Here is a 12,913-nt window from a genome sequence, read left to right as displayed (position 1 = left end):
CGGTTGTTTACGTTTGCGATCAGCTGATGACCTCATTTCCCCTTTGCCGATTTTGCCGGCACTTCCAGCCGTTCGTTTGTAAACAAAACACAGCTGATGCCGGTTCCGTGACGACTGTTTTTATTTTGTCCGCCATCGGCGCAAAAGAGATGACAATTCAGATTCAGCCAAAGCGTTGGCGTTTGGCATAGCTACTACACGATGGTTGGCCGCCGCCGGTTGGACTGTGCAGGCCTGGTGTTGCTTTGAGCTCCAGCATTCCATTTTGTACGATTTTGCCACTGCTCGAGCGCTTCCAGCTAACGATCTGAACGAAACCTTCACATCCGTCCACATGGTTACTGAACAGCTTTCGCTTTACACGTTCCTGGCAGATGGGGCACTGCATTTCGAGGCTGTCCCGTGAAAGGGCGATCGTGCGAGTAAAGTGCGCTATGAATCGTTCGGCCGCCTCACAACTGTACGACGTACCCGCGGCGGGTTCCTCTGTATCGACGGTAATTATCTCGGAACTGGAACTGGATATAACCCTTGGCGTTCCGCTGGTCAGATCGACCGATTCGCTGACGGGCAGCTTCGTTTTGTGGCGTCCACGAATGTTGTCACGCTTCGGCAACATGTACCTTACGTTCACCGCGTACCGGGTTGAAACTTCTCCAGCGACTAATCGGCTCATTTCGTAAATTTTGTAATACGTCCCCCCACAACAATCGGCGTGCTTTTTCCACCACTCGTTGTGCAACCCGGGCGGCCCTTCGACCGATCGTACGATACCGTGGAATGGTTTGTAGTTGTGGCAAATGCCCGTGCACCGGTACCACTGGGTCCGGCAGAGCATACTGGTGTTGTTTAGCTTGTGGCTGAATGAAACGTTAGTTTGTAGCATACTATTAAGGAATGTCATCATTTTACGAAAATTGTCCCGATGTCCTCCGTTTGGTTCCTTCACCTTCTCTACCTTAAGGTACGCGTGAATCATCTCGTGCTGCAAATAGGGTTTCAAATCAATCATTCAAATCAATACGAGCCGCACACGTTCTTACCAGAATGATGCTGATTATCTCTATCCGGGGTCGCAGTATTAGCAACGCAGCATTCAATGCAATCGTATATCGGCCATCATCAGCGTTAAAGTTTCGATTGGTGGTCACCGTACCCATCGTGGTGGACCAAACAACATTGAACCGTTTCGCTTTGAAGCGCGATTGAAAGTAAAGTGTATCCAGCTTATCAAACAGGGACCGAATGTCGGGCAGGACCTCGATAAATTGCCACTCAAAGTTGTACTCGGGATCTACCCAGGTTTGCAGTTCTTCTATGAAATATTCACGGCTATTCAGATCTGCGGGCTAAAAGAAGGAGAACCCAATTAATACCGGTGGCCAAACCCGAAATGAGTAGAGCTTACCTCTGCCCGAAACACCTTGCATTCCGCAATCGAATCATCGTCTTCGTCTTTGACCTCCGGTTTCACGACTTCCACCTCATTCTCCGTCGTTGTTTCGGCCAGCACACTAAGATCACCGCCGCTATCCGAAAGCAACTCGATCGTATCATATTTTGCTTGTAACTTGACTGCCAACTGATGATCACGCTCCACGGAATCGACGATAAAAACATCCTCTTCGTCGGAACTTATCTCCCACAGTTCCTGAGCTAATACACGATCACGATTCTGATCGGACATTTTGAACATTGCACGAGGAAAAAGGATCACTGATTTGTAGTTTAGATGGCTGGCTTTAGATTTTCTATTGTTTCCTTAAATCCCGCAATTTGCACAACTGACGTTTGATGTCAGATCCGATGAAAATTCTACACAACATCAACGCTAGCGACTGCTACTTAATTATATTTATTCTATGGTTGAAAAAAGGAAACAAAAACAATACATCAACGAAGCGCTTAATTTACCATATAAAAGTAACATTTCAATATCAAAGGGATCGGTTGAAGTGAGCAACACACAGAAATAAAAAGGATGTGAATGCAGAAAGTGGTATGTAGTATTTTCACCGGGGTTTGTTATCTTGTCAACAGCAGCGGATAAACAAAAACATTACGGATTACGGAGTTCCTGTGGTGCTAGGAAGCTGGTTTCTCTTATCTAGCAAGGATGGGCGACGTTAAAACCTGCTCTATTCGCATTTGCCAGGACGGTCACGCCAATGCGTTAGCATTGAACCGAGAGTACACACAGATCGCCGTTGCCGGAAGAAGCTGTAGGTAGCCGACTGCTCCATCCACTGATAGCCCTACTAATTCGCGCCGACTCTTTCCAGTGCTGAAGGTATTTTCGATCGAAAACGATGGATTCACGGAGGTGTGTAACATGCGGGGTGGAAAGAACCAAAACCTTAGCTACTCGTCGAACGACGTGGCGTGGAGTGCGCTGGATTCCAACATCCTGGCGACGGCGGCCACGAACGGTGTGGTGTCCGTGTGGGATCTCTCAAAGTTTGGCCGGCAAAAGCAATCGCTGGTGTACAACGAGCACGAGCGGACGGCCCATTCGGTCGCGTTCCACGGCACGGAGGCGAACCTGCTGATCTCGGGCTCGCAGGACGGCACGATCAAGTGTTTCGATCTGCGCACGGACAAGATCGCGGTCAATACGTACTTTAGCAAATCGGAGAGCGTGCGCGATGTAAAGTTCAGTCCCCACGCGCCCAACACGTTTGCGGCCGTGTCGGAAAACGGGACCGTCCAGCTGTGGGACATTCGGCGAAACGATCGTTGTACCACACAGTTCACGGCGCACAGTGGCCCCATCTACACCTGCGATTGGCACCCCATCCAACCGTGGTTGGCAACGGGCAGCAGGGATCGGCAGATAAAGGTGTGGAACACGAGCCCCAAGAACTCGTCGCTGGAAAGCACTAAAAACGTATCGCTCGAGTACACGATACACACGATCGCGGTCGTTGGGCGGGTACGCTGGAGGCCCGACAAAATGTACCACATTGCCAGCTGTGCGCTCGTGGTGGACAACAGCATCTACATCTGGGACCTGCGGCGACCCTACATTCCGTACGCCTCGTTCAACGAGCACTCGAACGTGACGACGGGCATCGCGTTCAAAGGCAACGATCGGCACGTGCTGCTATCGACGAGCAAGGATTCGACCATCTTCAAGCACGTCTTCAAGGACGCTATGCGGCCGGCACTGAAAGCGAACCCGCAGGGGGCCACCTTCAACTACAAGGGCGATCTGCTGTACGCGTACGAGATGAAGGTGATCGCGCCGCCTCCGCCACCGCCCGTTTCGACGGGGCTGCTCAGCCAAGGCAGTGGGTTGCTGGGATCGCGCCAGAAAACGCCTCCCTCGGCCGACCAGTTCCATCTGGCCAAATCGAATCTGTCGAACTTTTTGACCAAAACCATCGGCACCGGCTCGAAGGATGTAACGAAGACGTCCCTGCTGAAGGACTATCTGGCCCTGAAGGGCTGCGCCAAGGAGTACGTTCTGTCGGGGCCCTCGCTGGCGGAGATCTGCGGCCACAATGCGGCCGTGGCGAAAAAGTACGGCAAATCGAACGTTAGCTTTCTGTGGAACTTTATTAGCCAACTGTACGCGTACAGTTCGATCGCGAGCACGAAGCTGGAACAGCGCAACTCGAACTCCAGCCAGCACACCGGTGGTCGGCTGATGGCCCAGATCTCCAACCAGTCCAGCAGCGGGCGTAGCGAGGAGCGGGCCATCGGTAGTGGCAGCAACCCCAACCTGGGGCCCATTAGCAGCACTGCGAGTAACGGAAATGCGGACGATTTTGTGGAATTTGCAAGCAATACCAAAAATGCCAACGAACCGCCGGGCCTGGGCCAGTTACTGTTGGTGGACGTGGAGCACGAGCGGTGCGAGTTCGTGTTCGGTGAGACGGAACTAACGTTCGATTCGGTGGACTGCATCAAAGGGTTCCGGAACGGGTTTCTGTACATGGGACCGCACGATATGGTGAAGGAGTACACGTTTCCGTCGTCGAATCTGATGAACGCACACGAGCTGCACCCGACGCAACACCGCAACAAACATTTGGCGGCGGCGGCGGCGCAAAAATCACAGGAAACGTCTCCTCCGCCGAACCCGGCCCCGAGCTTCCTGAAGATATCGGACCACAATCCTACGCCGCCCATCTGGCAGCCGCACCAGGTGCTGGCGGACTGTTTGTCGCTCCAGACGGAGGTCGGTGACGTGCAGACGTCCTCCTGCATACTGATGGCCCTCGGGGAACGGGGCCACAGTCTGCAGATCGACGAAACGGTCCAGGAGAACTGGCTGCTGTCGTACATTGAGCTGCTGCACCGACATCAGCTGTGGAACGAGGCGACGCAGGTCATCAACAAGAGCTGGATACGGTCGGTGGCCGAGTTGAACCAGCAGTCGACCACCATGTACACTAGCTGCGGCCAGTGCTCGAAGCAATTACTGAACACCGTCGGATGGTACTGTTCGCGCTGCAAATCGGCCCAAAGCTCCAAGTGCAGCGTGTGCAATGGCGTCGTCCGGGGGCTGTACGCTTGGTGCCAGGGGTGTTCACACGGTGGCCACCTTGAACACCTGAAACACTGGTTCGCCAACAACCCCAAGTGTCCCAAGTGTGGCCACTTGTGCGAATACGAATGAGATCGGTTTAATAAATGCACAAAGTCGTAAGGTTTTTTTTTATTGATCCGAGTTTTATTCAAAACCGAATTTAGTGTGGTAAGAACCGTCACATATCCGTTGACTCATCATCACTGGAACTCAGGTGAAAGGCGGGATTTCTGGTTCCACCTTCTGGTGCGCCGCCGCCCGGACACGCTTCATCGCTGACTACTATGGCCGGCGTCAGTTTGGTGGAGCTGTTGAAGATCTTACGCTCCTTCAGCATGCTGCCGGCGCCAGTTCCACCGTCGCACGCTTTCAGATCGTGCGCACTGGTCACGTGCCTTATGGGGCGCACCTCTCGAGCCGTTTCCGGCCCCACCGCCGTCCGTGTGTCCTGATGATGTCGTAGAAACTCCTCAAACTTTTTATTGCCATCCCAAGACTGGACGTCGAACGTACGGGAGGGTGGCGGCCGTTTGCCACGTGCACGCACCGGACGCGTCATTGGTTGGGTTTTGTGCGGAGGCAGTGCCCGCTCGACGTTGGGCAGCCCGGTTTTGAAAACCGGTTTCGAGCCCACCGAATGATTGCGCTCGACGCAACGGTTGTTCCCGGTGTGGCGCTTTGACCGCTGTCGGGGCGGTGTCGGCAGCCCAACGGTCGGCTGCTGCTGACTGGGGAGCGCTGATTCCGATAGTTTTCTAAACAGTGCGTGCGCATTCACGGTCCGGTTCGGCCGATCGTGGGCATCCTCCAGATCGTAGGAGGTACGCGACGACGAACGGCTCAGTTCGGGCGACGAGGGCACGGTCGGTGAGGCCACGGAAAAGTCCGACACTGTGGTGTTGCGCGAAAGCTGTGACAGTTGGCGCGGTACCGACGATATCCGGCGGGCTCGATCTACGTCGTCTTTCAACGGGTACGGTTTGGGAGGAATCGGTGGTGGAAGTGGCTGCAGTTGAATGCTGGCATCGGACAGCTTTGGCCCCGGTTGGGGTGCGACCGACGTGTTGGCTGCCCCGTGCTGGGTCGGTGAGATGAAATACGTTTCGATTTCCTGCAGTGATTTGCCTTCCGTCTCCGGCAGCACCTTGTAGAGGATCGCTGCGCCAACCAGTGTCACTAGGGAGTAGATCCAGAACGTGCCGGGCAGCGTGAAGGTGGCCAGCATGGACAGGAAACTTTTGTTGGCCAGAAAGCCAAAAATGTACGCAATTCCACCGGCCAGTCCGGAGCCACCGGCGCGTACGTTCGGGGCAAACATTTCTCCGATCAGGATCCACGGAACTAGTCGGATACCGATGTGCGTCAGGAAGGCACTGCCCAGCAGGAGCGTTAGTGGCACCCAGACGTACCGATTTTTGTTGACGTGCGGCAGCGGAACAAACACCTGGTCCGGGATGGCCGATTTAACGTACTCGCCGTAGCTGATCGTTATGTTGATCGGCTCATTCAGGCTATCGTTAACGTAGTAATTCGTAAAGCTTTGTGCCGAATAAACAATGCCGTCCGCGGCCGTCGAGTCGCTGCGGTTAGGCCGAACCATTGTTGCGGTTTCGTTAAGCTGCGTTTCCAGGTGCGTTACGTTCAGCAACGGCAACACCGAACTGTTGGACAGCTCGGCAATAACTTCTCGGGACTGCAACGGTATCACGGTAATGTCCGCCTTGATGGAGGACACGTTCGCAACGACGTTGTGGACGGCGGCACCGGGAATGTCGTTCAGGAAGTAGGTATAGGTGGCGGCTCCGAAGAAGCACACGGCACATCCGATCGTCGAGAGGAACACTAGGGGCCGCTTACCGGTACGGTGCACCAGAAACACGCAAAACAGCGTCCCGATCAGCTCCGTCAGCCCAAGCAGACACGTCGCGTAGTACTTGTTGATCGGCGCTTTCAGCGTGTGAAAGATCTAATGCGATAGATCAACAGCACCGGGGCCGATTAGAGTGGGGCCAGATAGCGGCCGGCCGGTCGCTAAGGTCACATACCTGAACGGCATACGTTTGGAGCGTGGTCATGCCCGAAAAGTGTCCGATGAAAAAGCACAGCAGAATGATCCCGAACGGCTGCAGGAAGGCCCTCCGCGTGTAGAGCCGAGCCTTGTCGACGATCGTGAAGTCCTTCTGCAGTTCCACATCCTTCGTCATCTGTTGCTCAATCTCTTTGAACTCTTCGCTAACCTACCAAACGAAACGGAAAAATCCCGTGTTTTCTTCGGTCGTGCCAGTTGACCTGCAGCCTCCTGCGCCTACCTGTTCCAGAGACACCCAACCACGCAGCCACGCTAGGGCCTTTTTCGATTCCTCTAACCGTCCCTTGCTTGCCAACCACACCGGACTCTCCGGTATGAGGAAGAGCAACAGGGCAGCCAGTACCGGGACCACGGAACTGACCAAAGCCACGGTGCGCCACTTCAGAAAGCTGCCCATCAAAAACTCCAACAGTACGCCCAATATAACACACGTCGATCCGGTTGCCGCCAACATGCCACGGTAGCGCGGTTGGGTAATTTCGGCCACGTACGTCAGCACCGGCGCTTCACCGAGTCCACCACTGAGCCCGGCCAGCGCCAGCCCCCAGTACAGGAAGGAGACGTCGGTCGCGTAGTGGAACATCATCCAGGCGATAAAGATCGGAATGTTGATCAACTGGGAGCGAACGAGACACGTGGACACGTGGTTCGAATTATGTCGGTTAGGATGCCCCGGTCACACGCCGCCTTACCTGCATTGCCCGCCGTCGGCCGATCGGTTGAGCAAGCGCACCCGAAAAAATACTGCCCAGCGGGACGCAGATCAAATTGATGGAGCTGAGCCACGAAATTTGCTCCTTGCTCAACATCACATCCTTCTCGAGGGCCGGCTGTCGTCCGTCACCGCCCTGGATTGCCGGAATCACTATGGTCGGAAAGCCGAGCGTCATGCCGTAGCCGAGAAGCAGCACATTCTTCACACCGACCGCCAACGTTTGCGCTAGTGCCGCCTTCCGAGTGCTAAGCCGATCTTCGGATCCGACACTGCCCCGCTTATCCTCACACTCGGGATCGGACATCGCGGCCCTGTAGCAACTGGCGGCGGTACACTTTACGTAATCGAAGAACACGGTACCCGGGTGGGTTTCGGCGTGCTGGGCACGGTACTGATAGAAAATTTCGCGATCGCTGACCGTGGAGCGGCTGGTGGCGCTCGTGGCGCTCGTTTTGCGTATGGCCAACCCGAGCGGATCCGGATCGTGGAACTGTTCACCGACAAACTTTAGTTTCTCCTTCCGTTTGCCATAGTTGGTCTTGCGTACGGCCAACTGGTACGGATCGGGATCTTCGAACGTTTCACCTTTCAGCACCACCTTTGGCTTTCGTTTCTTGCGCTCCTTCCGCCTTCGGTGATGAGCCTGGCAGCACCCGGTGGCAGGCGATGGCCGATGGTTCGACGGTTGCTGCTTGGAACGTTGCTCGATACTGCGTGGAATCGCCAGCTTCGAATTGCGATCACCGTCGGTCGCGATCGGTGATCGCTTTTGGCAATCGTCCGTGCTGCGGAAGTTTTGCGAATCAATTAGCACGGATTTGTTGATGGTCCGGGGCCAATAGAAGCATCGGAAAATGCCGTCACTGGTATCAAAATCGGGGAGGCCGCCCCTTGCGGTGTGTACGCTGTCGATTAGCATCGATCGGAGCGCGGTGCTCGGATGGGAAGGTGTCAATCCTTCGATTATTTGTTGTTTTTGTCGGTGCTGCCGGTGATCTGGATTTGAATCCATCGATCTCGCGGTGCAGTTTGTGGAGTATCCAATTTTGTGGCCTGTAAAAATGGGGCGGCTTCGGCAACGAAAAAACGAAATGTGTCACTTACTTGTCTTTCAGTCTCATTCCGTCCGCGGGTGGTTTTGGGGTCTCCTGAGTTCGCGTGGCGTAAGTTAACACTTTACTTGCCGTTGGCCAGCCTCCTAAGCTATGCCGGTTTTCGCCAAAAATTCCCCTCCACGCAAATCGATGTTTGGTGCGAAAAAACAATATAAACCCGGTCAGTCGGCGGCCTTCACTAATCGATTTGATCTACTGACGGCCGCGCAGCGCACCGCGACTTCATTCACGGGTTAACGGATGGCAACTGTCCCGCGCAAATTACGGCAAGTACGGCATTGCGAGACGATCGGCCGCCGCCACCGATCAACGCGTCAGGGGATTTCTCCCCGCGCGCGGCAGGCTGGTTTGACTGTATTGAAGCGGAATCGGGCAGTGCCATTAGAATATTCTATTGCCTCCCCCCCCCCCTTCAATGGTGATCCAGTTGTTCCCCTGGCCGGGGCGGGAATTTCGTAGGGTTTTATCCGGGTTTCGCTGGTTCGCGCCAATTGTGCCATTGAAACAGAACGCAACATCGCCAATTAATTCTGAAGTTTTTATTCATTAAATAAAATTTGCATTCAAAAAAGAAAATACAAACTTCAACGTTTACTGTCAACGCAGCGTGAGGTCCGTAGTTCCGTGCAAGGCCAATTCATTATCTGCGAGTCGCCCGATTTAGGCAGCAACCTTCTCCTCCGTGCAACCGGTGGTGGCCGATACCATCGACTGTCCATCGTCAGCCGGGGCATCCTGGCACGAGAGGGACGGGAACTTCTGGTACAGCGCCGCTCGGTACCTCGGATGGCTGATACCGTACACGATCGGGTTATAGACGGCGTTCGCCTTCGCGAACAGTGATCCCCAGATGGTGGCCAGCGGGCTGATTGGTGCCGCCTTGAAGATTCCGGTATAGTTAATGACCAGGTACGGGGTCCAGGCCATGAACCACAGTGAAATGGTAACCAGGGCGACCTTGGCCAGCTTCATCTCGGTGCTGGTGTTCTGAGCCTCCTGCGAACGCAGCGAGGCCACGTTCATCTTCTTGGCCTGTTCTCGCATGTTCTTCTCGTGAGCAGAGACAGCCTGGGACAAGGGACAAACGGAACGCCGGCAAGTTAGAAACTGATTTTGTTTGGCCGTGGCCGCGGGACCTTACCTGAATGATGAAAATGTACGAGTAGATGATGCTGAACAGCGGCAGGTAGTACACGAAGAAAGAGTAGACCAGAATGTATGATCGGCTGAAGAAGTCCTGCGTCAAGTAGTCGGTTCCGCAGGAGCTCATGTTGCCCTCCGGCACGTATCGGTTCCATCCGAAGAGAGGGGCCAAGGTCCAGGGCAGGGCGAACGCCCAGATGCCCAGAATACGCAGCAGGGCACCGTTGTTGCCCATTGGCTTGGCCGAGAGACCTTTCACGATGACGTTGTAACGGTCAAACGCAATCATGGTCATGGTCCAGATTGAGGCACAACCGAACAGTGATCCAAACATGCCGTACAGCTCGCAAGCGAACGGGCCGAGCACCCAGGTCTCGTACCAGCAGTTGATCACCATCGGCGGGGCCATGGTGAACATCATCAGGAAATCAGAGAAGGCCAAATTGACCACCAGCAAGTTGGACGGGGTACGGAGTGACTTGGTATTGGTGAAAATGTACATCACGCAACCGTTGCCGATGAGCGAAACGACTCCGAGGATAAAGATGACGAACCCCAGGATCGAATGCCACAGCGGGTTCATCGGCGGAAACTGGTACCAGTGAGCGTCCACCATGTGGAGCATCTCCGGCGGTACCTTGTCAACCACCGTGATGTTGCTGACGACCGTCTGGGTCCAGGCGCTGAAATGGGGCTCGGCGTACGCTGCCATCCTGAGTCGTTGCCGTAGACAGTTTCGCACACAACAGTAACGAGCTGCTTTCTGATGCTTTCAGACGATTCTGTGGTGGGAGCCACGGGCACTGTTCACACTCTAAGGTCAAGCTGAAGAAAATCGCGTTTGATGGCGAACTACTCCAGGCTCACTGTAGCTACTGTGGAACTCTACTTGGAATGATCACCGGTGTTGTACCAAGAAACAACTCGTCCTTCGTACCATCGGGGCCGGTCTTTTATAGTTCGGCTCCCAAATATGGCACTAATTCGATTAGCCGCGGCCCTGCGGTGTCCTGGTATTCATAATTTCGGAATCGCTAATCCTTAACGTAATAATTCGTGTGTCGTTTTGGGCTTTTTTGTTCCTGCTCTGCGGCGCAAGGGCACACGCACCGTACCTGACAACAGTGGCGCTCCATCGTGGTTGTAAGCTGGAGTAAAATCAAATTAAGTCCTTGTTGAGGTCATTTAATCATTCTTTCACAACTTTATTTTTGGAAGCAATGGAAATCAGCTATGGAATTGATGGATGGATTGGCTATGGATTGGAGGAAATAAAAAATCATTCACTGAAAGGATGTTTAATGATATCTTTACGCGAGTTTAGTACTATTCCGCTACAATTGAATGTTTCATTTTATAGCAAATTATTGTAATTTATTGGATACAATGGTGGGTAGCACGTGTATAAATTCCAGAACTGTGAGGGGCTTACCCAAAAATAAAAAAATAAAGTTATTTCGCGAGGGAATACAGATTGTTACCGAATCAACCGGCCCCCGTGTCCTTCCGTCCCTAGGGTACAGACCTTGGTATAGGGTGGGAACTAAAAGGAAGCGGTTTGCGGGTTCCCTTATTAATGTCCATCAGAAAAAGGTTCCCAGGTTAGTTGGTAACGCTGTTGCTGTCAACAAGGTTCAATCGCGGGTTTCGGGGATTTTATCAACGATGAATTTATTTTCTTTCCCTCATTTTTGTCGTATTTATAAAAGTTCGAAGCGTCGAAATTAACAAAAGCTTGAATAAGTAATCAATATTGAGATTATTATACGGTTTGTTAGTGATTTAGCTGTTGAAATACTGAATGTATGAAGCCAACAAATTCCAGTCCAAAGTTGAAATAGTTTAGCGTTTTAAAACTTCCGTCCAATGAACTGCACCACCGTGTCCGCTTTATGTAATGCTTTAGGTTCGTGTTTCGCACTGATCAATAGCCGTAGCGTTTGAAACAATCGACGTTTGGTCCATTTTATCCTTGCGGTAGGTCAACCACGGAAAACGTTGCCGAAGAGCTGCCTTATATTTCGGATGGCTGATGCCGTACACGATCGGGTTGTAGACGGCGTTAGCTTTGGCGAACAGCGATCCCCAGGTCGTTTGAAGAGGGCTTATGGACCCGGTGCCAAAGATACCTACGTAGTTAATTACCAGGTATGGGGTCCAGGCCATAAACCACAGCGAAATGGTAACGAGTGCGATTTTCGCCAGCTGGATTTCTGCATTCCGCCCCCCAGAATGGTCCGCCGAGCGAAGGGACACAACGTTCATTTTTCTCGCCTGCTCTCGCATGATTCTTTCGTGTTCGGATACAACCTGAAACAGGAAAAGTTAAGCACACGCGAAGGACACGAAAAAAAGGCACTAGGACTCTCTGGTTTACCTTCAAAATGTAAGTGTAGTAGTAGATGATAAGAAACAACGGTAGCCAGTAAACGAAGGCCGAGTATGCGTAGATGTAGGAAACACTGATCCAATCCTTCGAAAGATAGTCCGTCCCACAGGCGCTCATATTTCCTTCCGGAACATACCGATTCCATCCGAACAGTGGGGCTAAAGTCCACACCAATGAATTGGCCCATACTAAAAGAATCCGCCCCACAGATCCTTGGTAGGTGAGTGGTTTGGCCGATAGACCGTTGACGATGACGTTGTAGCGTTCGTACGCGATCATGGTCATGCTCCAGATGGAAACGCACCCGGACAATGATCCGAGCATTCCGTACACTTCACACCACAGGGCACCGAATATCCACGTCCCGTAGTACGAATTGACGATGACCGGCGGAGCCATCGTGAACATCATCATGAAATCGGCAAACGACAGATTGATCACCATTAGGTTGGAGGGCGTGCGTAGACTTTTGGTGGTGGAGAATACGAGGATCACGCAGCTATTGCCCACGATGGCAATGAACGCCAAAAGACCCATAGTAGAGGCCAACGCTGTATGCCATTTCGTGTCCAATGGTGGAAACTGGTGCCAGTACGTATCGACGAGGTGTAACATTTCGGGCGGCACTTTATCAACCATCGTCAAGTTGTCTACGGCAACTGTCCAGGGTAAGGGCTGTGGAATATGAGGCCCAGTGACAAAAGTTGCCATTGCCCGACGAACCACTGCTTTTGGTGAAGTTTGTTGCCACTTTGTTGGGTGGAGTTTGGTACTTTACTATTACGAACTGGTTGTGAACGATTTTAGAGGCACCGTCCGTCTAACTGGATCGGAACGGATATTTTATCGAGTATTTATACGAGTTCAATTCATTCAGAAGATCCGCAGTAATTGGATTATTTCAATGAAAAACGGCAGATTCTATGAT

General features: G+C 52.9%; 5 protein-coding genes across 5 annotated transcripts; 1 reads left to right on the top strand and 4 right to left on the bottom strand.

Moving 5' to 3' along the window:
* Positions 1-163: 163 nt before the first annotated feature.
* Positions 164-1,687, bottom strand: LOC128274637 (uncharacterized). Its single transcript, XM_053012896.1, has 3 exons — positions 1,409-1,687; positions 1,044-1,349; positions 164-985 (listed from the first exon to the last, which is right to left on the bottom strand). Exons 1-3 carry the CDS (start codon positions 1,685-1,687, stop codon positions 164-166), a joined length of 1,407 nt encoding a protein of 468 aa, XP_052868856.1.
* Positions 1,688-2,093: 406 nt separating this feature from the next.
* On the top strand, positions 2,094-4,631 carry LOC128273140 (GATOR complex protein WDR24). Its single transcript, XM_053011060.1, has 2 exons — positions 2,094-2,222; positions 2,283-4,631. The coding sequence occupies exons 1-2, from the start codon at positions 2,117-2,119 to the stop codon at positions 4,622-4,624; spliced, it is 2,448 nt and encodes an 815-aa protein (XP_052867020.1). The 5' UTR covers positions 2,094-2,116; the 3' UTR covers positions 4,625-4,631.
* Positions 4,632-4,712: 81 nt separating this feature from the next.
* LOC128272814 (proton myo-inositol cotransporter-like) lies at positions 4,713-7,966 on the bottom strand. Its single transcript, XM_053010694.1, has 4 exons — positions 7,316-7,966; positions 6,844-7,239; positions 6,580-6,771; positions 4,713-6,500 (listed from the first exon to the last, which is right to left on the bottom strand). Exons 1-4 carry the CDS (start codon positions 7,640-7,642, stop codon positions 4,713-4,715), a joined length of 2,703 nt encoding a protein of 900 aa, XP_052866654.1. The 5' UTR covers positions 7,643-7,966.
* A 1,147-nt stretch (positions 7,967-9,113) lies between these two features.
* LOC128272438 (rhodopsin-like) lies at positions 9,114-10,308 on the bottom strand. Its single transcript, XM_053010248.1, has 2 exons — positions 9,595-10,308; positions 9,114-9,521 (listed from the first exon to the last, which is right to left on the bottom strand). The coding sequence occupies exons 1-2, from the start codon at positions 10,306-10,308 to the stop codon at positions 9,114-9,116; spliced, it is 1,122 nt and encodes a 373-aa protein (XP_052866208.1).
* Positions 10,309-11,498: 1,190 nt separating this feature from the next.
* LOC128274628 (rhodopsin-like) lies at positions 11,499-12,696 on the bottom strand. Its single transcript, XM_053012880.1, has 2 exons — positions 11,974-12,696; positions 11,499-11,906 (listed from the first exon to the last, which is right to left on the bottom strand). Exons 1-2 carry the CDS (start codon positions 12,694-12,696, stop codon positions 11,499-11,501), a joined length of 1,131 nt encoding a protein of 376 aa, XP_052868840.1.
* Positions 12,697-12,913: the final 217 nt, after the last annotated feature.

Source organism: Anopheles cruzii, chromosome 3, assembly GCF_943734635.1.
Source record: "Anopheles cruzii chromosome 3, idAnoCruzAS_RS32_06, whole genome shotgun sequence".
NCBI classification, from domain to species: Eukaryota; Metazoa; Arthropoda; class Insecta; order Diptera; family Culicidae; genus Anopheles; species Anopheles cruzii.
Note: the sequence above shows the minus strand (reverse complement) of the source record. Positions and strands in the feature narration are given on the sequence as shown.